At 44.1% G+C, this 26,577-nt stretch overlaps 1 protein-coding gene across 1 annotated transcript; it reads left to right on the forward strand.

Moving 5' to 3' along the window:
• Nucleotides 1–619: 619 nt before the first annotated feature.
• On the forward strand, nt 620–26,577 carry dpp3 (dipeptidyl-peptidase 3). Its single transcript, XM_085772165.1, has 18 exons — nt 620–744; nt 1,255–1,399; nt 4,230–4,319; nt 4,441–4,578; nt 4,913–4,987; nt 11,913–12,003; nt 12,156–12,286; nt 13,201–13,331; nt 13,527–13,585; nt 15,226–15,420; nt 17,455–17,567; nt 17,727–17,819; nt 18,275–18,337; nt 18,594–18,718; nt 20,837–20,957; nt 21,129–21,308; nt 22,769–22,931; nt 25,939–26,577. The coding sequence occupies exons 1-18, from the start codon at nt 620–622 to the stop codon at nt 26,079–26,081; spliced, it is 2,181 nt and encodes a 726-aa protein (XP_085628291.1). The 3' UTR covers nt 26,082–26,577.

Consider the following 26,577-nt stretch of genomic DNA (forward strand, 5'->3'; position numbering starts at 1 on the left):
TTAACGTTGTTCCTCCTCAGGTCCTGGTCGGTGTGCAGCCTGAATATGGTCGACTCTCAGTTCTTCTTATTTAAACGTTGTTCCTCCTCAGGTCCAGGTCGGTGTGCAGCCTGAACATGGTCGACTCTCAGTACTTCTTATTTAAACGTTGTTCCTCCTCAGGTCCTGGTCGGTGTGCAGCCTGAACATGGTCGACTCTCAGTACTTCTTATTTAAACGTTGTTCCTCCTCAGGTCCAGGTCGGTGTGCAGCCTCAGTCTGAACATGGTCGACTCTCAGTACTTCTTATTTAAACGTTGTTCCTCCTCAGGTCCAGGTCGGTGTGCAGCCTCAGCCTGAACATGGTCGACTCTCAGTACTTCTTATTTAAACGTTGTTCCTCCTCAGGTCGGTGTGCAGCCTGAACATGGTCGACTCTCAGTACTTCTTATTTAAACGTTGTTCCTCCTCAGGTCCTGGTCGGTGTGCAGCCTGAACATGGTCGACTCTCAGTACTTCTTATTTAAACGTTGTTCCTCCTCAGGTCCAGGTCGGTGTGCAGCCTCAGTCTGAACATGGTCGACTCTCAGTACTTCTTATTTAAACGTTGTTCCTCCTCAGGTCGGTGTGCAGCCTGAACATGGTCGACTCTCAGTACTTCCTCCCCAACGACATCGGCATCTCGTCTCTGGACTGTGGCGAAGCGTTCCGCCTCCTCTCGCCGCAGGAGAAGATGTACGCACACTACCTGTCCCGCGCCGCCTGGTACGTCTACGTCTACGTCTCAGGACGGATCAATACAGATCAATAGAGATTAATAGAGATCAATACAGATCAATAGAGATCAATACAGATCAATAGAGATCAATACAGATCAATAGAGATCATTAGAGATCAATAGTGAGGAGAGATCTTGTTCCTCTCAGTAAATTACAACATCATAGAAAAGTTTATTTGTGTCAATAATTCAATTCAGACACATTTTATAGATCAACAGAATTAAAAGTTTCACGTCTTTGTCTTTGTTAACGATTCACGTTTAATGAATATTATTACAAAGACCAATTAAAAGAAGCATCTTTAAGAAGTGAGAGTTGATTAATGGAGCTGTGTGTGGTAGGTACGGCCATTATTAAATATAATATATATATATAATATATACATTTAATGAATATTAAATATAATATATATATATAAAATACATTTAATGAATATATAATATATATATATATAATATATACATTTAATGAATATTAAATATAATATATCCTCTAGGTACGGCGGTCTGGCCGTGCTGCTGCAGACGTCTCCAGAGTCGGCCGACATCTTCGTGTTGCTGCAGCGGATCTTCAGGAAGCAGACGCCTGCACAGCTGGAGGCGGTCGCCACGGCAACGGGACTCAGCGCCGAGGACTTCCAGGTACACGCCGTTCAGAATGACATCACATTAACACTAACTGTGACCTTTGACCTCAGGCCTTCCTGGTGTCCTAAACCCCTCCCACCTCCCTCCTCCCTCCTCCCTCCTCACTATAGTGACTCAGTGGTCAAATAAAAAAACACTTTCAGACACTACTCCACCGCTCAGTTAATGACGTATTACAGCGCGTAATTAAAACGTTCTGACCGCGATCGTAACGGCCGGTGTAGTTACCATGGATACAACCATGGTAACGGCCGGTGTAGCATAGACCTACGGGTGTATAGGTACCAACATAAAAAGAGGAGTAAAGCAATATATTAAGCGGTAATATATATATTTAAGCATCAAAGATGTTCAATCAAACCCACATAGTTTGAAACAATAGCATAAAGTCCGCTAGCTTAATGCTAACGTATAATGTAAAACCTCATAGACGGGCTAACAGAAATTAGCCTCGCTATCCAGAGTCTGTGGTCAGTTTATAACACTTGTTAGGAAATTTGCTCTGACGTTTGTTGTGGGAGTCTGTGGAAGCTGCAACCGGACAACTCTGGCAGCTGGACACATTTATTGAGGCTGCTGCACTACTGCATTTATTTGGTAGCTACACCGGTCACTACTGCATTTATTTGGTAGCTACACCGGTCACTACTTCATTTATTTGGTAGCTACACCGGTCACTACTTCATTTATTTGGTAGCTACACCGGTCACTACTTCATTTATTTGGTAGCTACACCGGTCACTACTTCATTTATTTGGTAGCTACACCGGTCACTACTGCATTTATTTGGTAGCTACACCGGTCGCTACTGCATTTATTTGGTAGCTACACCGGTCGCTACTGCATTTATTTGGTAGCTACACCGGTCGCTACTTCATTTATTTGGTAGCTACACCGGTCGCTACTTCATTTATTTGGTAGCTACACCGGTCGCTACTTCATTTATTTGGTAGCTACACCGGTCACTACTGCATTTATTTGGTAGCTACACCGGTCACTACTGCATTTATTTGGTAGCTACACCGGTCACTACTTCATTTATTTGGTAGCTACACCGGTCACTACTTCATTTATTTGGTAGCTACACCGGTCACTACTGCATTTATTTGGTAGCTACACCGGTCACTACTGCATTTATTTGGTAGCTACACCGGTCACTACTGCATTTATTTGGTAGCTACACCGGTCACTACTTCATTTATTTGGTAGCTACACCGGTCACTACTGCATTTATTTGGTAGCTACACCGGTCACTACTGCATTTATTTGGTAGTTACACCGGTCACTACTGCATTTATTTGGTAGCTACACCGGTCACTACTGCATTTATTTGGTAGTTACACCGGTCACTACTTCATTTATTTGGTAGCTACACCGGTCACTACTGCATTTATTTGGTAGCTACACCGGTCACTACTGCATTTATTTGGTAGTTACACCGGTCACTACTGCATTTATTTGGTAGCTACACCGGTCACTACTGCATTTATTTGGTAGCTACACCGGTCACTACTGCATTTATTTGGTAGCTACACCGGTCACTACTTCATTTATTTGGTAGCTACACCGGTCACTCTGGGTTGCTGTGGTAACGGCGTTGATCCGTGACCGCAATGCATGATGGGATATCTTGCTCCGGTTAGTGACCATCGGATGTTCACTACATTTGGCGGTGAATTATGGGATAGATTCAGTCACTAGATAGAGAGGAGGTTAGGACACAGCCTACGCCAACACATTAACACTAACTAACGCTGTGACCTTTGACCTCTAGGCCTTCCTGGTGTATGCAGCCGGTCTCTATAGCAACACATTAACACTAACTAACGCTGTGACCTTTGACCTCTAGGCCTTCCTGGTGTATGCAGCTGGTCTCTATAGCAACACATTAACACTAACTAACGCTGTGACCTTTGACCTCTAGGCCTTCCTGGTGTATGCAGCCGGTCTCTATAGCAACACATTAACACTAACTAACGCTGTGACCTTTGACCTCTAGGCCTTCCTGGTGTATGCAGCCGGTCTCTATAGCAACACATTAACACTAACTAACGCTGTGACCTCTGACCTCTAGGCCTTCCTGGTGTATGCAGCCGGTCTCTATAGCAACACATTAACACTAACTAACGCTGTGACCTTTGACCTCTAGGCCTTCCTGGTGTATGCAGCCGGTCTCTATAGCAACACATTAACACTAACTAACGCTGTGACCTTTGACCTCTAGGCCTTCCTGGTGTATGCAGCCGGTCTCTATAGCAACACATTAACACTAACTAACGCTGTGACCTTTGACCTCTAGGCCTTCCTGGTGTATGCAGCCGGTCTCTATAGCAACACATTAACACTAACTAACGCTGTGACCTTTGACCTCTAGGCCTTCCTGGTGTATGCAGCTGGTCTCTATAGCAACACATTAACACTAACTAACGCTGTGACCTTTGACCTCTAGGCCTTCCTGGTGTATGCAGCCTGTCTCTATAGCAACACATTAACACTAACTAACACTGTGACCTTTGACCTCTAGGCCTTCCTGGTGTATGCAGCCGGTCTCTATAGCAACACATTAACACTAACTAACGCTGTGACCTTTGACCTCTAGGCCTTCCTGGTGTATGCAGCCGGTCTCTATAGCAACACATTAACACTAACTAACGCTGTGACCTCTGACCTCTAGGCCTTCCTGGTGTATGCAGCCGGTCTCTATAGCAACACATTAACACTAACTAACGCTGTGACCTTTGACCTCTAGGCCTTCCTGGTGTATGCAGCCGGTCTCTATAGCAACACATTAACACTAACTAACGCTGTGACCTCTGACCTCTAGGCCTTCCTGGTGTATGCAGCCGGTCTCTATAGCAACATGGGAAACTACAAGTCGTTTGGAGACACCAAGTTCATCCCCAACCTGCCGCAGGTGAGTGCAGCTGGATATTATGGTCTGTTGGGTGGTATTATGGTCTGTCTCTCCACTAGGAGCGGCTGAAGGCGCTGTATTATGGTCTGTTGGGTGGTATTATGGTCTGTCTCTCCACTAGGAGCGGCTGAAGGCGCTGGTCTGGGCCAGCGCGGCGTTCCGGGAGCAGCCGGCGGAGACCGAGGCGCTGTGGGAACGCTGCTCCCGTCTCATCTACTCGCTGGACGACCGACAGAAGCAGCTCGGCCTGGGAGACAAGGTGTGTTGTCATGACGACTAAACTATTAATATTACACAGTGAGTAAGAAGGTATTTTGGATTGAAACCAAAAGGTGTCGGACTTTTAATTCTCATTTGTTTTAATCTATTTGAACACGATGGCTCTTCTGTTGTTTTGAGTCTGAGAGAAGCCACGTTGGATTTCATTGCAGCGTATAATCATTAATCACAGTAAAGTTCATTCATTCTCACTGTTGTGATGTTTTGTTGTTTGTTTACAGGTCTTTAAGTTTCCTGTAAACAACAGTAAAGTGCCGTTAACGAAGCCGCTGAACATTAAAGCTCCTTGTGTCTTTCTGCTTCTCCTCCGTCAGGGAATCACCACCTACTTCTCAGGAAACTGCAGTCTGGAGGACGCTGAGCTGGCTCAGAAGTTCCTGGACTCTAAAGTATTCACACCTAAAACTACAACTCTTTATGTTTATCTTCTCTGATAACCTCAATACAGGGTTAGGTACTAACTATTAACTAACAGTTCAGGGATGCAAACAGCGGCCGAAAAGCGAAACTCGCTTTTTTCATGACCAATTAGGTGACTTGTGTGAATCGTTCAGATCCGAAGAGTTTTTGTTTTGAGGGGGGGGGGGGGGGGTCTCAGCGTCTCAGTTGGGGGCAGTAAATGTTTTTCTAACAGGCTGACAGTGACAATCACGTGAAACTGAGGCGAACTCACTCATGGTCTCTGATTACACTGATAACAGCCGACCTATTCACCTCCGATGTAGACGCGCGACGTGCGCGCTCGTTACCCAAAGCGGCGCGTGCATTCGGTGCGACGGCGACGCCGTTTTTCCCCCCTTCCCGTCCGTGGAGCTGTGCGCCGCGGACATGCACGGTTCCCTACGTTGCTGTGTCAGGCTGCAGGTGTTTCCACGGAGCTCTGCCCCGTTTCAGAGGTGAAGGAAGCCCTAAAGACGTCGCCTCCGCGATGTAGAATGTGTTCAATTAAAGTGAAACTAACACATTATAGAGGCCTATATGTCCATTACACACTGAATGACACATCCCATGTCTTTATTTATTCAGTTTATTTTAATAGTAATAATTATGACTAACATTCAGTGAAGACCTCAAATTCAGTATCTCCAAAATTTAAATTTTAAAGCATTTTTAATATAGAAATGTTGGCCTTCTGAAAACTATGTCCATCTATAATCAATCAATCAATACTTGGTTGGGGTTGAACTACTGGAAATTGACTTTTCCATGATATTGTAATGTAATCATTTGTTAATGGTGAGCACCCCCCCCCCCCAACGCCAGACAATTCCTCTCTTTTTTTTTTTTTTTTTTTTTATTAATGTTTTTATTCATTTGACAGGTAAAAGTACATACAATGAAAAATAAGGATTTTTTCTTTTTTTCCAAAAACAACAACCACTTATTCCCTCCCTTTCCCAGCCCTCCCCAATCCTACAAAATTTTGTCACAGATCAGTAATAACACACATCCTTCCTTCTTACAGTAAACAGACATGCAAATATAAAAGTACCTAGACAATTAAGAGAGAGTAATAAAAATAAAATAAAATAAAAAATAAAAAATAAAAAACACCACAAAACTGAGAAGTAATATTTTCAGTGGGTTGAGATGAAATAAGGAGGGAAAGGAAATTCAAAAGTCAGTTGTCAGAAGTGAACATTTCACTTGTCCTGTAGTGTCTTTAATTTAGCTATGTAACTAATCATGCAGCCCCAAACCGAATCAAATTTTCCAGGTGTCCCCCTCAGATCGTATTTAATTTTCTCCAGATCTAAGTACAGCATGAGGTCCTTAAGCCACACGGAAGCTTTGGGGGCAACTGGTGCCTTCCATTCCAACAAAATTCTTCTACGTGCTAATAAAGAAGCAAAGGCGATACTATCCTTAAACTTTTTCCTAATTGTTTGGTCTGATAATACTCCAAAAATAGCCAATTCTGGACAAGGTGTCAATTCCATATTTAGTGCCTCTGCAAGATGTTTAAAAACAGCCGTCCAGTAAACTTGCAGACGGGGACACGACCAAAACATGTGGGTCATGTTTGCTGGTGATAAGTGACACCTATTGCATGTGTCTGCGACATTGGGATAAATTTTGGAAAGTTTGGAATTGGTCAAATAAGTACGATGGACAACCTTAAATTGTATCAGATTAAGCCTGGAGCAAGATGTGCTGTTATTTACACGAATTAATGCTGAGTCCCAGTCACCGTCATCGATAACCCTGCCAAGTTCCTGTTCCCAGTCTTTCTTGATTTTATCAAGAGATGTCTCTTTGAGATGGGATATTAAGATGTACATTTTTGAGATAAGGCCTTTCTGATTTGTGGGAATTTCCAAAATTGATTCAATTACTGAGTTAGGAGGGATATTGGGGAAACAGGTACTATTGGATTTAACAAAGTTACGAACCTGAAAGTATCGGAATAGGTGAGACTTGGGAAGGTTAAATTTTTCACATAATTCGCTGAAGCTAGCGAAGACATTGTTAATATATAGATCACTTAGCCTGACAAGGCCTGAGCGCTGCCATAGAGAAAATGCATTATCAATGTTGGGAGGGAGGAAGAGATGATTGTTATGTATGGGGCTGTGATTAGACAATCCTTTGAGTCCAAAAGTACATCTAAATTGGAACCAAATTTTAAGGGTGGAGACGACAATTGGGTTACATGTATATTTGGATGATTGAAAGGGCAATTTTGATGTAAGTAGAGCTAGGAGTGATGTAGAACAGGATTTAGCTTCTAGTTTACACCAGATTAATTCAGGTTCACGAATCCAGAGAGTCATTTTGCTTATGTTAGCTGCCCAATAGTAGAGTCTTAGGTCAGGGAGTGACAAACCACCAACGGACTTATGCCTTTGTAAAAACTCTCTCCTTATCCTGGCAGTCTTGCCTTTCCATATAAAAGATGAAATTTGCTTATTTATAGCACGAAAAAAGGAATTGGGTAAAAAGATCGGCAAGCATTGGAAAAGATACAAAAAACGTGGAAGCACGTTCATTTTGATGCAACTTACCCTGCCTGCTATAGTTATATGCAAATTACACCATCTTTCCAGATCTAATTTAAGCTTGTCGATTAGGGGTGAAAAGTTGTTCTTGTAAAGATCTGACATCTTGCGGCAGATATGCACACCTAAATATTTAAAGCTGCTTTTAGACACTTTAAATGGGAAAGACACATCGGGGATCCCAAGGGCTAAGTTATTTACAGGAAAACATTCGCTTTTTGAGAAGTTCAACTTATAACCGGAAAATGCTCCAAAGTTGTTAAGCAATTCAATTATCTTGGGGATGGTGGTTACTGGATCAGAAATAAACAATAGTAAATCGTCCGCATACAAGGAAAGTGTATGTTCCAAACCACATCTGTGGATTCCTTTGCTAAAATTGGCCGATTTAAGTGCGATAGATAAAGGTTCGATTGCCACAGCAAACAATAGTGGACTCAGAGGGCACCCTTGGCGGGTTCCTCTGTTGAGTGTGAAATATTGGGATTTCATCCCATTAGTGCTTACGGACGCTTTAGGGGAAGAGTATAAAAGTGAGATCCAGGATATATACTTAGACCCAATGCAGAACCTCTTCAAGACCTCCAACAGATAACTCCACTCCACCCGATCGAAAGCCTTCTCCGCATCCAGGGAGACCACCACTTCTGGTGTCTCCCTGGATGCGGGAGAAAAAAGAAGGTCGAGGAGGCGGCGGACATTGGAAAAAGAGTGTCGGTTTTTCATAAACCCGGTTTGGTCGGGTGAAATGATGCTCGGCATAATTGATTCAAGTCGTAAGGCCAGTGCCTTAGCTAAAATCTTATAATCGGCATTTAAGAGGGAGATAGGACGGTAAGAGCTACAATCAGAATCTTCTTTACCCGGCTTTAATAATAAGGTTATAGATGCCTCGGTGAGAGTTTGAGGCAGAGCACCCCGGTCCAGAGAGTCATTGAACATGTCTAAGAGGAGAGGGATTAATTTATCAGCAAATTTTTTAAAAAACTCTATAGGGTAACCATCTGGGCCAGGGGCCCTGCCACTTTGCATTAGTTTAACTGAGTTTGCTAATTCATGAAATTCTAAGGGTCGATCCATTTCGCTCTTCTGAGTAGAAGAAATGGGTGGGAAATTTAGGTTATCCAGGAAGCTCATCATGTTTGTTTTGTCAGTTGGGGATTGTGAAGTATATAGTTCAGAATAAAATGTTTTAAAGGTTTCATTTATGACGGATGGCACTACTGTAAGTTCACCTGAAGGAGTTCTAATCTGTTTAATTTGCTGGGATACTGATTGGCTTTTTATTAGGCGTGACAGATGGCGTCCTGCCTTCTCACCATGCTCGTAAAGAAATCCACGTGAACGCAAGAGTAATTTTTCAGTTTCTTGCGTTGAAAGCAAGTTATAGTCCATTTGAAGGTTTTGTCTCTCTTTGTCTAATTCAGGGGATGGAGATGTTGATAATTTTCTGTCCAATTCTGTTATGCTTTCCATGAGTTGTTCCTGTTTTTGTTTTTTGAGTTTATTCAGTCTTGCAGAATAAGATATAATCTCTCCTCGGACTACCACCTTTAATGTCTCCCACAGTAAAGATGGGGATATGAGATTAGACTTGTTGGTAACAAGAAAATCGTCGATTACTTTGGAGATTGTTTGGCAAAAGTCATCATCGTTTAGCAATGTACAATTCAGCCTCCATGGAGGACGTGTCTTTTGTAAAAGTGTAAACGAAAGGTCGAGTAGCACTGGAGCATGATCAGATACCACTATCGTTGAGTATTCTATGTTATCGACAACAGGAAGAAAATAATTATCAATGTAAAAGTAATCAATTCTTGAGAATGTTTTATGGACCTGAGAGTAAAAAGAAAATTCTTTTTTATCAGGATAGAGAAAGCGCCAGGGATCTAAACCTCCTATTTGATCCATAAACGTTGAAATTGCTTTGGCAACTTTAGAAGGGGAGACCTGCCGTGGGCAGGATTTGTCTAGCAAAGGGTTTATAGTACAGTTAAGGTCGCCTCCTAAGATTAAGTGGTGGGAAGTTAAGTCTGGTAAAAGTGAGGTTACTTTCCTAATAAATGCCTCATCATCCCAATTGGGTGCATAGAGATTAACAAGAACAACAGGTACATTAATAAGGGAGCCTGAGACTATAACAAACCGGCCTTGGTGGTCAGCTATGACGTTTGTTGGGTAAAACTGTATTTTTTTATGTATCAAAATCGCTGTACCCCTTGCTTTGCTACTAAAATTGGAGTGAAAACTTTGGCCAACCCATGAAGCCTTTAACCTATGGTGATCCTTAGCAATCAAATGCGTCTCCTGTAAAAAAGCAATTTCTGTTTTAAGATGTTTTAAGTGAGAAAATACTCTACCCCTTTTTACTGGGCCATTGATCCCTTTAACATTCCAGGAGACAAATCTCAGACAAGATACCCCTTTTTTTGTAGTATTAGCCATAAACAAATTTGTAAGTATATGGTAGGAAAAAACACTGCTTTGTAGAAGGACGTAGTGTTACAAACGTACAAACAAAAAAATAAATAAAAGCAAATCTGTAGGATCCCCCACCCCAGTACCCCAAAACAAAAACCCTTAGAACAGGGAACAAATAAACACACCTAGACCTCCCTAAGCTTGTCCTAAGAACGAGAACTAGCAGCGGGACTCCATAGACTCTGTTACTTCCATGTGACATAAATCTGTGAACTAAACACTCACCAAGCAGATAGGGCTCCTATATCTGCAAGTGTGTCTACAATGTGCATTTAGGCGCAAAATAAGAAGATATAGCTGGGGACAGTAATACACCCATATCAGCATTCAAATTACTAAGGAATAACCTAAGTAGCCCCTTGGAATTACATCTTATCCATATCAAATAAAAAGAAAAAAAGAAAATAAAAATGTAGATTTACAATAAAAAAAGTTAGTCTAATAGTTTTCAGGGGGAAAGAGGAGAAGAGAAAAAATATATGTATTTCAGTTACAGAACTGACTGATGTGGTGCCAGTGCCACATCATGTTATTCGGATGAATAATAGCTTGGATACAATAAAGTACAAAGTTTTACTGGCGCATCTGTTCCATACCTGATTGTTTATAAACGTCCAAACTTGACCGTACACTGGGTCCAGATAAAGCCAGCATCCTCAATAAGACCACTAACCAGTGGGAGCAATACGCTCGTTGTAAAAGTCCTGGGCTTTTTGTGGAGAGTCAAAGTAAAAGTTCTCATTTCGGAACGAGACCTGAAGACGGGCAGGATGCAGTAGGCGGAATTTGATTCCTTTCACGTAGAGAGAGTGTTTGATGGCGTTGAATGCAGCCCGTTTTTTAGCCAGAGCAGCGCTGATGTCTGGATACACTCTCAGCTCGGAGCCGCGGTAATCCATCTTGTGTTGTCTGGCCCATCGGAGGACTTGCTCTTTCTCTTGGAAGCGGAGGAATTTGACGATGAAGGCTCTTGGTTTCCCCGCGCCGGCATCACCTGGTCTGGGGCCGAGGGAGCGGTGAGCTCTCTCTATCTCGGGAGGGCTGTCGAAAACGTCGGGCCCCGTCACCGCCATCAGCAGGTTGGAAACAAACTTCGTCGGGTCTTGGTCTCTCTCGCTCCCTTCGGGTATGTTGATAATCCGCAAATTAGAGCGCCTGGACCGGTTCTCGAGGTCGTCCACTCGTTCCAGGAGCACCGTGGCTTGGGATTGCAAGGTCTTAACAGCAGCTTCCATCTCTGTGATTTTTTCGAAGTTTTCACTCACCACAACTTCAGTATTAGTGAGGCGGTTGTTAAATGACGTCACCTGCTGACCTAGTGAATCCACTGACTGCTTCAGAGATTCAGTTGATTGTTGAATCAGGATAGCCATGTCAGCTTTGAAGCCATCACGTTGTTTGTTGAAAAGAGCCTCGAGGTCGATCATGGTGACTGGGTCGGAGTGGCCTCCGCTGTCGGCGCTTCTGTCCCCCGGGTCTGGAAGCTCCGGCGTGGCGGCGGCGGCGGCCATGCTAGCTAGCTTAGCTGAAATGCTAGCTGCCCGAGTTGTTACTGACGGTTGAGGATTAGAGTTTGAAGAGCTCATTACGTCGCAATACTCTTTCCCACAAAAAATAAGTAATGCACGAGTCAGCCCTAAGAGAAGCACTGTAAAACTGGTAGACTTGAAAGGTAAATGAAAAGTTCGGCTGGAGCTCCCTGCTCGCACGTCTGCTCTCTACCTCATCAAACCGGAAGTCGCCAATTCCTCTCTTTTTTGGTCCTGAGCCGTTTGCATCCCTGACAGTTATTCTAGGGTTAGGTACGAACTAAACTGGTGTATTGTCTCTTTAGAAACTGTCGGCCTACAACACTCGTCTGTTCAAGCGCGAGGACGGAGGGAAAGTCAGCTACGAGGTTCGTTTGGCCTCGGCCGAGCAGAAAGGTCAGAAACATCTTCAGTATCGCTGCACTTTGAATGTCTGTTGGTGACAGAGCGTGATGTGACCACACGTTGTCGTGGCGACACGTTGTCGTGGCGACACGTTGTCGTGGCGACCGGGACTCGGGTCGTTAATGAAGCTGTGGTGTTGACAGACGGAGCGGCGGACGGAGAAGGAGCGTCGAGCTGCGGAAGCTTCAACTTCCAAGACAAAGAGTTCAGAGTGACGAGAGGCGACTACGCTGCTGTGATGGAGAAGGTCTGTCAGCAGCTGCAGCTCGCTCAGGTGAGACTATACAGATGTTTAAACATCTGTCTGAACATCTGTCTACGCTGCTGTGATGGAGAAGGTCTGTCAGCAGCTGCAGCTCGCTCAGGTGAGACTATACAGATGTTTAAACATCTGTCTACATCTGTCTGAACATCTGTCTACGCTGCTGTGATGGAGAAGGTCTGTCAGCAGCTGCAGCTCGCTCAGGTAAGATACAGATGTTTAAACATCTGTCTACCCTGCTGTGATGGAGAAGGTCTGTCAGCAGCTGCAGCTCGCACAGGTGAGACTATACAGATGTTTAAACATCTGTCTACATCTGTCTGAACATCTGTCTACGCTGCTGTGATGGAGAAGGTCTGTCAGCAGCTGCAGCTCGCACAGGTGAGACTATACAGATGTTTAAACATCTGTCTACATCTGTCTGAACATCTGTCTACGCTGCTGTGATGGAGAAGGTCTGTCAGCAGCTGCAGCTCGCTCAGGTGAGACTATACAGATGTTTAAACATCTGTCTGAACATCTGTCTGAACATCTGTCTACGCTGCTGTGATGGAGAAGGTCTGTCAGCAGCTGCAGCTCGCACAGGTGAGACTATACAGATGTTCAGACTGTAGACAGATGTTGAGTCTAAATAGAGAACAACTATACAGTAAAGAAAGGATGAGGTCAGGTCGATGTATATTTATCTTTAAGTTTCATTCAGTTGTTTTATGTTAATAACTCCAGAGCTTCATCTTTAAGTTTCATTCTGGTGTTTTATTTTAAATAAACTCCAGAGCTTCATCTTTAAGTTTCATTCTGGTGTTTTATTTTAAATAAACTCCAGAGCTTCATCTTTAAGTTTCATTCTGGTGTTTTATTTTAAATAAACTCCAGAGCTTCATCTTTAAGTTTCATTCTGGTGTTTTATTTTAAATAAACTCCAGAGCTTCGCGGCCAACGACAACCAGAGGAAGATGTTGGAGGAATATGAACGCAGCTTCACCCTCGGCTCCGTGGACGCTCACAAAGAGGGTTCACGCTACTGGATCAAAGACAAGGGACCAATAGTTGAGAGGTGATTAAACACATTACAGCTCTAATATATATATATATATATATATATATATGACATGTAGAGGTAGAAGTCTGATACACGTCACAGTAAAGTCACGTGTTGTTGTTTTCACTTCCTCTTCAGTGTAAAGATGTGAAGACGTTTCTTGTTTCTTGGTGTGAGGTTGATGACTGTGTTGTTGCTCTTCTCTCTCAGCTACATCGGCTTCATCGAGAGCTACAGAGACCCGTTCGGCTCCAGAGGAGAGTTTGAAGGTAACGGCCTCAGAGTTTCATAGCTCAGACTGTAGTTATTATAAGGGGCCGTGTCCACCGGACGCGCTTTCAGCTCTGACAGCGCTCTCTCTCAGCGCTGCTTTCCCAGCGCTTAGCGCGCTCTCTCTCCCTCGTCAGAACGCCGCTGTTGCTAGGTTACAAAACGAGTCCTCTGACACTTCCGTGTTCCGGCCTTGTTTAATGTAAACACTTCAACGAGTGTCAGAAATACACAACAGCATTAGCAGCAGCTTTTGACATGGACCCTGAGGTCGTCCTACCTTCAACACAAGTGTGGGTCATGATATAAACCGAGCCACGTCTCCGGTTGTGTTGCTGTGGTAACGTAAGTCCAGCCCCTTCTTCATTCTGATTGGTCAGTGCGGGGAAAAGTGACATTGACGAGCGTAGCGCTGTTCTAAAAGTTGAACAGATTTCAACTCGAAGCGCTCTGAGCGCCGCGACAAAAAGAAGCAAGCGCCGAGGGCGTTTTACCGCCGAGGGCGCTGAGCGCTGTGAGTGGCCAACTCAATAGGGTTTGAATGTAAAGTAGACGCCCAGAGGCTGAAAACGCGTCTGGTGGACACAGCCCCTTAAAGCTGTTTCTCTCCTAGCGAGGAGCGGGTTAGAGAGGGTTAGAGAGGGTTAGCCTCACCCTCAGAGTGAAGCTGTTTCTCCCCTAGTGAGGAGCGGGTTAGAGAGGGTTAGAGAGGGTTAGAGAGGGTTAGAGAGGGTTAGCCTCACCCTCAGAGTGAAGCTGTTTCTCCCCTAGCGAGGAGCGGGTTAGAGAGGGTTAGAGAGGGTTAGAGAGGGTTAGCCTCACCCTCAGAGTGAAGCTGTTTCTCTCCTAGCGAGGAGCGGGTTAGAGAGGGTTAGAGAGGGTTAGAGAGGGTTAGCCTCACCCTCAGAGTGAAGCTGTTTCTCCCCTAGCGAGGAGCGGGTTAGAGAGGGTTAGAGAGGGTTAGCCTCACCCTCAGAGTGAAGCTGTTTCTCCCCTAGCGAGGAGCGGGTTAGAGAGGGTTAGAGAGGGTTAGAGAGGGTTAGCCTCACCCTCAGAGTGAAGCTGTTTCTCCCCTAGCGAGGAGCGGGTTAGAGAGGGTTAGAGAGGGTTAGCCTCACCCTCAGAGTGAAGCTGTTTCTCTCCTAGCGAGGAGCGGGTTAGAGAGGGTTAGAGAGGGTTAGCCTCACCCTCAGAGTGAAGCTGTTTCTCCCCTAGTGAGGAGAGGGTTAGAGAGGGTAAGAGAGGGTTAGCCTCACCCTCTCTAACCCTCCTGTCTCAGCTCGGAGCTGAAGGTTTTATTCTAAACTAAACCAACACATTTCATTAAGAAACACAGTCGAGATGTTTCCTCGTTGTTCTGGACAGAATGAATGTGATAATTGTGCTGAAGGTGAAACCGCTTTCATGAAGGTTAATTCTTCTGTGCTCTGTCCATGAGACGTTATTCAGAGTGGTTCAAGCATTAAAGGGATAGTACGCAGTGAAGTTCTAAAGACCTGCGTTTAATTCAGTGTAACTTTACTTCCTGCAGAGAACAGAGAGTTAATGAATCTGAATTATTAATTCATATAATGAATAATAATATTATAATAATAATATAATAATAATGAGTGATGGTTGTGTTGCGGCGCCGCTGCAGGTTTCGTTGCCGTGGTGAACAAGGCGATGAGCGAGCGCTTCACTAAGCTGGTGAGCTCGGCGGAGCAGCTGCTGCCTGAGTTGCCGTGGCCACGAGACTTCGAGAAGGACGAGTTCCTGAAGCCGGACTTCACCTCGCTGGACGTGCTGACCTTCGCCGGCAGCGGCATTCCTGCCGGGATCAACATTCCCAACTGTAAGTAGACCACTAGGACCGCTAGGACCGCTAGGACTAAGACCGCTAGGACCGCTAGGACCGCTACGACTAGGACCGCTAGGACCGCTAGGACCGCTATGACTAGGACTGCTAGGACCGCTAGGACCGCTACGACTAGGACCGCTAGGACCACTACGACTAGGACCGCTAGGACCGCTAGGACCGCTAGGACCGCTACGACTAAGACCGCTAGGACCACTAGGACCGCTACGACTAGGACCGCTAGGACCGCTACGACTAGGACCGCTAGGACTGCTAGGACCGCTACGACTAGGACTGCTAGGACTGCTAGGACCGCTAGGACCGCTAGGACCGCTACGACTAGGACTGCTAGGACCGCTAGGACCGCTACGACTAGGACCGCTAGGACCGCTACGACTAGGACCGCTAGGACCGCTACGACTACGACCGCTAGGACCGCTAGGACCGCTACGACTACGACCGCTAGGACCGCTAGGACCGCTACGACTACGACCGCTAGGACCGCTACGACTAGGACCGCTAGGACTGCTAGGACCGCTACGACTAGGACCGCTACGACTAAGACTGCTAGGACCGCTAGGACCGCTAGGACTGCTAGGACCGCTACGACTACGACCGCTAGGAACGCTAGGACCGCTACGACTAGGACCGCTAGGACCGCTAGGACCGCTACGACTACGACCGCTAGGACCGCTAGGACCGCTAGGACCGCTACGACTACGACCGCTAGGAACGCTAGGACCGCTACGACTAAGACTGCTAGGACCGCTAGGACTGCTAGGACCGCTAGGACCGCTACGACTAGGACTGCTAGGACTGCTAGGACCGCTACGACTACGACCGCTAGGAACGCTAGGACCGCTACGACTAGGACCGCTAGGACCGCTAGGACCGCTACGACTAAGACTGCTAGGACCGCTAGGACCGCTAGGACTACGACCGCTAGGACCGCTAGGACCGCTACGACTACGACCGCTAGGAACGCTAGGACCGCTACGACTAAGACTGCTAGGACTGCTAGGACCGCTAGGACCGCTACGACTAGGACCGCTAGGACCGCTAGGACCGCTACGACTACGACCGCTAGGAACGCTAGGACCGCTACGACTAGGACCGCTAGGACCGCTAGGACCGCTACGACTAAGACTGCTAGGACCGCTAGGACCGCTAGGACCGCTAGGACCACTAGGACCGCTACGACTACGACCGCTACGACTACGACCGCTAGGGCCGCTACGACTACGACCGCTACGACTACGACCGCTAGGGCCGCTACGACTAGGACCGCTACGACTACGACCGCTAGGGCCGCTACGACTACGACCGCTACGACTACGACCGCTAGGGCCGCTACGACTAGGACCGCTATGACTACGACCGCTAGGGCCGCTACGACTACGACCGCTACGACTACGACCGCTACGACTACGACCGCTAGGGCCGCTACGACTACGACCGCTAGGGCCGCTACGACTACGACCGCTACGACTACGACCGCTAGGGCCGCTACGACTACGACCGCTACGACTACGACCGCTAGGGCCGCTACGACTACGACCGCTACGACTACGACCGCTAGGACCGCTAGGACCGCTACGACTACGACCGCTAGGGCCGCTACGACTAGGACCGCTACGACTACGACCGCTAGGACTGCTAGGACCGCTGGGGCCGCTAGGACTGCTAGGACCGCTGGGGCCGCTAGGACTGCTAGGACCGCTACGACTAAGACTGCTAGGACCGCTAGGACCGCTAGGACTACGACCGCTAGGACCGCTACGACTAGGACTGCTAGGACCGCTAGGACCGCTACGACTACGACCGCTAGGGCCGCTACGACTAGGACCGCTACGACTACGACCGCTAGGACTGCTAGGACCGCTGGGGCCGCTAGGACTGCTAGGACCGCTGGGGCCGCTAGGACTGCTAGGACCGCTAGGACTACGACCGCTAGGACCGCCGCTAGCGCTCCGGACGAGGCTACACACTGACTGAGAGTGTGTGTGTGTGTGTGTGTGTTTCTTTGTGTAGACGATGACATCAGACAGTCCGAGGGCTTTAAGAACGTGTCGCTAGGCAACGTGTTGGCGGTTGCCTACGCTACGCAGAAGGAGAAACTGACGTTTCTGCAGGAGGACGACAAGGTGATCTATCGTTCTGTCTGTCTGTCTGTCTATTTACCCTTTTGCTGTTGTCCTGCTGGTTGTAATATTGTGTGTGTGTGTGTGTGTGTGTGTGTGTGTGTGTCTCTCTCTGTGTGTGTGTGTGTGTGTCTCTGTGTGTGTGTGTGTGTGTCTCTCTAGGACTCGTTCATCAAGTGGAAGGGTCCGTCCTTCGAGGTTCAGGTCGGACTTCATGAGCTTCTGGGCCACGGGAGCGGGAAACTGTTTGTCCAGGTGATGAAATGTTGATCATATATATTTATTGATCATATATTTATTGATCATATATTTATTAATCATATATTTATTGATCATATATTTATTAATCATATATTTATTGATCATATATTTATTAATCATATATTTATTGATCATATATTTATTAATCATATATTTATTGATCATATATTTATTAATCATATATTTATTGATCATATATTTATTGATCATATATTTATTGATCATATATTTATTAATCATATATTTATTGATCATATATTTATTAATCATATATTTATTGATCATATATATTTATTGATATATTGAAGTAGTGATGTTTTATTTTGCACTAAACTACAACCAACACTTCCTGTTTGTTGTATATACAATTTATTACATTTTATATTGCTTCTATCTGTCTAAGCGTCACTTTGATGTGTTGTTGTTTCTGTTGTTTCTGTTGTTTCCAGGACGACCAGGGCAAGTTCAACTTTGACCAGAACAAAGTGGTGAATCCAGAGACTGGAGAGAAGGTGTCTAGTTAAATAAGACTTGTTTTTATTAGCTACTACTTCCTGTTTCTGAGCTAAACGTAGTCTTCTCCTGCTGGGTTAGTGTGTAACAGTGTGTTGTTGTGTTGTTGTGTTGTTGTGTTGTTGTGTTGTCTAGGTGACCAGCTGGTACCAGTGTGTAACAGTGTGTTGTTGTGTTGTTGTGTTGTCTAGGTGACCAGCTGGTACCAGTGTGTAACAGTGTGTTGTTGTGTTGTTGTGTTGTTGTGTTGTCTAGGTGACCAGCTGGTACCGCGGCAGTGAGACCTGGGACAGTAAATTCTCCACCATCGCCTCGTCGTACGAAGAATGTCGCGCCGAGTGTGTCGGACTTTACCTGTGTCTCAACCAATCAGTGCTCAGGTAAAAACTACAACTGAACCTAGAGGAACTATAGAAACTATAGGAACTAGAGGAACTATAGGAACTAGAGGAACTATAGGAACTAGAGGAACTAGAGGAACTAGAGGAACTAGAGGAACTATAGGAACTATAGAAACTATAGAAACTAGAGGAACTAGAGGAACTAGAGGAACTAGAGGAACTAGAGGAACTATAGAAACTATAGAAACTATAGGAACTAGAGGAACTATAGGAACTAGAGGAACTAGAGGAACTAGAGGAACTAGAGGAACTATAGGAACTAGAGAAACTAGAGGAACTAGAGGAACTAGAGGAACTATAGGAACTATAGAAACTATAGAAACTATAGGAACTATAGGAACTATAGGAACTAGAGGAACTAGAGGAACTAGAGGAACTAGAGAAACTAGAGAAACTAGAGGAACTAGAGGAACTAGAGGAACTATAGGAACTATAGGAACTAGAGGAACTAGAGGAACTATAGAAACTAGAGGAACTATAGGAACTAGAGGAACTAGAGGAACTATAGGAACTAGAGGAACTATAGGAACTAGAGAAACTAGAGGAACTAGAGGAACTAGAGGAACTATATCCACCACTTTATTTTCCCATGATGCATTGCGTCACACCACAACGGAAGTGGGTTTTAGTAGCATTCTAGCGAGCTGCTAACTGGTAGCGTTAGCTAACTGGTAGCGTTAGCCACCAGTTCTAGCGAGCGGCTAACTGGTAGCGTTAGCCACCAGTTCTAGCCAGCGGCTAACTGGTAGCGTTAGCCACCAGTTCTAGCCAGCGGCTAACTGGTAGCGTTAGCGGCTAACTGGTAGCGTTAGCCACCAGTTCTAGCCAGCGGCTAACTGGTAGAGTTAGTGGCTAACTGGTAGCGTTAGCCACCAGTTCTAGCCAGCGGCTAACTGGTAGCGTTAGCGGCTAACTGGTAGCGTTAGCCACCGGTGTAGGTACCATGTGGGGGCTCCAGGCTGCCAAAACCGTTTTGACTAAATCTGATGTTTGTTAAGTCTATAAAACTAATTATTGAACAAACATTACTATTTCTACTATTTTTGTAATTAGTCATGGTTATCGTAGTTGTTAGCTTAGCTGCTGCTGACAGCTAACAGCAGCAGCTAAGCTAACATCAGGACGTCAGCTGTTAAAACCCTCCCGTTGTGGGACACGACATGAAACTACTCCAGTTAGCTCAGTCATGTTGGAACTAGGATATCCACTGGGCCGTTTATTGAGTTATTGTTTATTGACACTGCTAACGGCTAACAGCTAACGGTTAGCCCAGCTAATCTAAAATGTTTGTTCAACAAGTCGTTTTATAGACTTCATAAACATCAGAGTATCACAACGGTGATATAGTGACGTGAAAATGTGACATAAAGCTAAAACCTCGTCCGTATTGTTCTCATTAAAATGAGGTGATGATTATAAATAAAGTCGTCACGGCCGATGTCGATCAACCAGTCTATCAACAATACAGTCACTGTGGGATGTCGTCATGGCGACGGAAAGTGGTGGATAGGAACTAGAGAAACTAGAGAAACTCATTCTGTGTCTTTGTGAGTTTTGACAAAAACAAATTCATTTTAATTTAATTTGAAGAGTTTTTAAGAGTGTGTGTGTGTGTGTTGTGTGTGTGTGTGTGTGTGTGTGTGTGTTGTGTGTGTGTGTGTGTGTGTGTGTGTGTGTGTGTGTGTGTGTGTGTGTGTGTGTGTGTGTGTGTGTGTGTGTGTGTGTGTGTGTGTGTGTTCTCTCTGTGTGTGTGTGTGTGTTCTCTCTGTGTGTGTGTGTGTGTGTGTGTGTTCTGTGTGTGTGTGTGTGTGTGTTCTCTCTGTGTGTGTGTGTGTGTGTTCTCTCTGTGTGTGTGTGTGTGTGTGTTCTCTCTGTGTGTGTGTGTGTGTGTGTGTTCTCTCTGTGTGTGTGTGTGTGTGTTCTCTCTGTGTGTGTGTGTGTGTGTTCTCTCTGTGTGTGTGTGTGTGTGTTCTCTCTGTGTGTGTGTGTGTGTGTTCTCTGTGTGTGTCTGTGTGTGTGTGTGTGTGTGTGTGTGTTCTCTCTGTGTGTGTGTGTGTGTGTGTGTGTGTGTTCTCTCTGTGTGTGTGTGTGTTGCAGTATCTTCGGCCACGAGGGCCCGGATGCGGAGGAAGTCGTCTATGTGAACTGGCTCAGCATGGTGAGAGCTGGACTGTTGGGACTGGAGTTCTACACACCGGAGAGCAAGAGCTGGAGGCAGGCGAGTATACACACGCTGCTTATATATACATATATATATATATATATATATATATATATATATATATATATATAATATATCTATATCTATAACTATATACATATATATATATATATATATATATATATAATATATGTATATATATGTATAACTCTGTATCTCTCCGTGCAGGCCCACATGCAGGCCCGGTTCGTGATCCTCCGCGTGCTGCTGGACGCCGGCGAGGGGCTCGTCGGTCTGGACGAGGTCACGGGACCGGACGGGAAACCAGACGCTCGCATCACGTTGGACCGCAGCAAGATCCATACGGTCGGCAAGACGGCCATCCATAGGTTCCTCTGTAAACTACAGGTAACTACGGAGCCATCCATAGGTTCCTCTGTAAACTACAGGTAACTACGGAGCTATCCATAGGTTCCTCTGTAAACTACAGGTAACTACAGAGCCATCCATAGGTTCCTCTGTAAACTACAGGTAACTACAGAGCCATCCATAGGTTCCTCTGTAAACTACAGGTAACTACAGAGCTATCCATAGGTTCCTCTGTAAACTACAGGTAACTACAGAGCCATCCATAGGTTCCTCTGTAAACTACAGGTAACTACAGAGCCATCCATAGGTTCCTCTGTAAACTACAGGTAACTACAGAGCCATCCATAGGTTCCTCTGTAAACTACAGGTAACTACAGAGCCATCCATAGGTTCCTCTGTAAACTACAGGTAACTACAGAGCCATCCATAGGTTCCTCTGTAAACTACAGGTAACTACAGAGCTATCCATAGGTTCCTCTGTAAACTACAGGTAACTACAGAGCCATCCATAGGTTCCTCTGTAAACTACAGGTAACTACAGAGCCATCCATAGGTTCCTCTGTAAACTACAGGTAACTACAGAGCCATCCATAGGTTCCTCTGTAAACTACAGGTAACTACAGAGCCATCCATAGGTTCCTCTGTAAACTACAGGTAACTACAGAGCCATCCATAGGTTCCTCTGTAAACTACAGGTAACTACAGAGCCATCCATAGGTTCCTCTGTAAACTACAGGTAACTACAGAGCCATCCATAGGTTCCTCTGTAAACTACAGGTAACTACAGAGCCATCCATAGGTTCCTCTGTAAACTACAGGTAACTACAGAGCCATCCATAGGTTCCTCTGTAAACTACAGGTAACTACAGAGCTATCCATAGGTTCCTCTGTAAACTACAGGTAACTACGGCTTCCTCTGTAAACTACAGGTAACTACAGAGCCATCCATAGGTTCCTCTGTAAACTACAGGTAACTAAACTACAGGTAACTAAACTACAGGTAAATAAACTACAGGTAACTACAGTAATTACCCAGGTCATTAAAATAAAAATAATTATTTTAAGCGTTAACACTAGAAAGACGGTCTCTTACTTAGTTACATTAAACTACAGGTCTCTCAGTCCGTGACTTTTCCTAAATAGGGTTATGGTATATAAATATATATAAATATATATAAATATATAAATATATAAATATATGTGTTTGATGTTTCTGAATCTTACAACTTATTAAAATGAAACACACTCGGTTTCTGAGCAATTAACCCTCGGACCGCCAACGGTCCCACAGACCGCCGACGGTCCTCCGACGGCCCCTCGGACCGCCGACGGCCCCTCGGACCGCCCGCCAACGCTGCAGTTGTTACAGTGTTTCCATTTTGTTTCCACGGAGCTCCGTTACACTTCACTGACTTTATGTTGTGGCTCAGGACCAGATCATGATGAGTCTGTTGTGTTGTTGTGTTGACGTTGTGTTGTGTTGTTGTGTTGTTGTGTAGGTGTTGAAGTCGACGGCGGACGTGGACGGCGGCCGCTCTCTCTACGACGGCTTCTCCTCCGTCACCGACGGCAACGGACACAACTTCCTGCGTCTCCGAGAGACGGTTCTGCTGAGGAAAGAAGCTAGAAAGATGTTTGTCCAGGCCAACACCAGAGTTACAGGTACTTATACTACTATATATACTACTATATACACTATATACTACTATATACTATACACTACACTATACTATAGACTATATACTATACTATATACACTACACACTACACTATAACCACTATAGACTCTACATTGCTGAGGAAAGAAGCTAGAAAGATGTTTGTCCAGGCCAACACCAGAGTTACAGGTACTTATACTACTATATATACTACTATATACACTATATACTACTATATACTATACTATACTATACACTACACTATATATACTATATACTATACACTATACTATACTATATATACACTACACTATACTATACTATACACTGCTGAGGAAAGAAGCTAGAAAGATGTTTGTCCAGGCCAACACCAGAGTTACAGGTACTTATACTACTATATATACTACTATATACACTATATACTACTATATACTATACACTATACTATACTATAGACTATATACTATACTATATACACTACACACTACACTATAACCACTATAGACTCTACACTGCTGAGGAAAGAAGCTAGAAAGATGTTTGTCCAGGCCAACACCAGAGTTACAGGTACTTATACTACTATATATACTACTATATACACTATATACTACTATATACTATACTATACTATACACTACACTATATATACTATATACTATACACTATACTATACTATATATACACTACACTATACTATACTATACACTGCTGAGGAAAGAAGCTAGAAAGATGTTTGTCCAGGCCAACACCAGAGTTACAGGTACTTATACTATATACTATAATATATATATACTATAATATACACTATATACTATATACTATACACTATATACTATGTACTATGTACTGTATTAACCCGACACTGAAGGATTTTAATGTGTAAACAAAACATTCTTAGAGACTTAGTAGCGTCAGCAAGTTGATCAGCTGTTACAGGACAGAGGATGTTATTATGGGATGTAAAGCCCTTTGAGACAAACTGGTGGTAAAAACGGGCTATACAAATAAAACTGCCTTGCCTTACATCTGGACCGATAGTTACTTAGTTACATCTGGACCGATAGTTACTTAGTTACATCTGGACCGATAGTTACTTAGTTACATCTGGACCGATAGTTACTTAGTTACATCTGGACCGATAGTTACTTAGTTACATCTGGACCGATAGTTACTTAGTTACATCAATAGTTACATCTGGACCGATAGTTACTTAGTTACATCTGGACCGATAGTTACTTAGTTACATCTGGACCGATAGTTACTTAGTTACATCTGGACCGATAGTTACTTAGTTACATCTGGACCGATAGTTACTTAGTTACATCTGGACCGATAGTTACTTAGTTACATCAATAGTTACATCTGGACCGATAGTTACTTAGTTACATCAATAGTTACATCTGGACCGATAGTTACTTAGTTACATCTGGACCGATAGTTACTTAGTTACATCTGGACCGATAGTTACTTAGTTACATCTGGACCGATAGTTACTTAGTTACATCTGGACCGATAGTTACTTAGTTACATCAATAGTTACATCTGGACCGATAGTTACTTAGTTACATCTGGACCGATAGTTACTTAGTTACATCAATAGTTACATCTGGACCGATAGTTACTTAGTTACATCTGGACCGATAGTTACTTAGTTACATCTGGACCGATAGTTACTTAGTTACATCAATAGTTACATCTGGACCGATAGTTACTTAGTTACATCAATAGTTACATCTGGACCGATAGTTACTTAGTTACATCAATAGTTACATCTGGACCGATAGTTACTTAGTTACATTTGGACCGATAGTTACTTAGTTACATCAATAGTTACATAGTTACATCAGTAGTTACATCTGGACCAATAGTTACATCAATAGTTACTTAGTTACATTGATAGTTACATAGTTACATCGGGACCAATAGTTACATCAATAGTTACTTAGTTACATTGATAGTTACATAGTTACATCGGGACCAATAGCGGCTTCGAAGCTTCTTGACTGAACTGTCGTGTTGTTTCCTAGGCGACAGCGTTGAGCTGGTGGAGTACGAAGGCCAATAGTTACATAGTTACATAGTTACTTAGTTACATCGGGACCGATAGTTACATCAGTAGTTACATAGTTACATAGTTACATCGATAGTTACATCAATAGTTACTTAGTTACATCAATAGTTACATCTGGACCGATAGTTACTTAGTTACATCTGGACCGATAGTTACTTAGTTACATCAATAGTTACATCTGGACCGATAGTTACTTAGTTACATCTGGACCGATAGTTACTTAGTTACATCAATAGTTACATAGTTACATCAGTAGTTACATCTGGACCAATAGTTACATCAATAGTTACTTAGTTACATCAGTAGTTACATAGTTACATAGTTACATCGATAGTTACATAGTTACATCGATAGTTACTTAGTTACATCGGGACCGATAGTTACATCAGTAGTTACATAGTTACATCAACTGTCGTGTTGTTTCCTAGGCGACAGCGTTGAGCTGGTGGAGTACGAAGGCCAATAGTTACATAGTTACATAGTTACATCGATAGTTACTTAGTTACATAGTTACTTAGTTACATCAGTAGTTACATAGTTACATAGTTACTTAGTTACATCGATAGTTACATAGTTACATAGTTACATCGATAGTTACTTAGTTACATAGTTACATCGATAGTTACTTAGTTACATAGTTACATCGATAGTTACTTAGTTACATCGGGACCGATAGTTACATCAGTAGTTACATAGTTACATCAACTGTCGTGTTGTTTCCTAGGCGACAGCGTTGAGCTGGTGGAGTACGAAGGCCAATAGTTACATAGTTACATAGTTACATAGTTACATAGTTACTTAGTTACATAGTTACATAGTTACATCGATAGTTACTTAGTTACATAGTTACTTAGTTACATCGATAGTTACATAGTTACATCGGGACCGATAGTTACATCAGTAGTTACATAGTTACATCAACTGTCGTGTTGTTTCCTAGGCGACAGCGTTGAGCTGGTGGAGTACGAAGGCAGCGCCGCGGGTTTGATCTCCTCGTTCACCGAGCGTTTCCATGACGACGCGGAGCAGCTGGAGGCCGATCTGCTGCAGCTGAACAAGAGAGACTGTCAGTGCTGGTGTTGATGGATGTCGCCATGGCAACCGATCAACGACTCTCAACGGGTGTTAACACAAAACCACAAAGTGACGAGACGAAGCCATAGGACAAGAACTCATCTGCCAAAGACCCCGGCCGGTTCAAACCGGTTCAAACCGGATCAAACACCAATAATCAATCAGCTGATTGGGAGTTCGACACCTTTAGGTCACGTATTTTATATTTAAGTGTCCATTAATCCAAACAGACGGTTAAAATGCTTCTTGGTTATAAATGTCTATGTAACTTTTTAATCAACCAGGGTGAAAAGATGTCGAAACCTTCATCGACCTTGAAACTGTACAATGAAATATAAAATCTGTACATCTGATCTGATGAAGTCTCTGTCCAGCCTTTGTTGGTGCTAACTCTACAGCTGGAGACCGTGTGGTGTTGACTTGACTCTGTGTCTGGAAGCCCCGAAAACTCTGTACTGAAGAAATGTGGTGTTGAATCTGCACAAATAAAATGAGTTTGATACGA

Source organism: Trachurus japonicus, unplaced genomic scaffold (genome assembly GCF_045865225.1).
Source record: "Trachurus japonicus isolate A0001 unplaced genomic scaffold, Traja_1.0 AP030139.1".
NCBI lineage: Eukaryota > Metazoa > Chordata > Actinopteri > Carangiformes > Carangidae > Trachurus > Trachurus japonicus.

Excerpts from the sequence above, each read along its gene's own strand:
- dpp3 (XM_085772165.1), top strand. The coding sequence starts at position 620 with ATGGTCGACTCTCAGTACTTCCTCCCCAACGACATCGGCATCTCGTCT. Across the intron at positions 13,586-15,225 it reads CTCCAGAGGAGAGTTTGAAG|GTTTCGTTGCCGTGGTGAAC; the intron begins GTAACGGCCTCA and ends GCGCCGCTGCAG. Across the intron at positions 17,820-18,274 it reads GCGGGAAACTGTTTGTCCAG|GACGACCAGGGCAAGTTCAA; the intron begins GTGATGAAATGT and ends TGTTGTTTCCAG.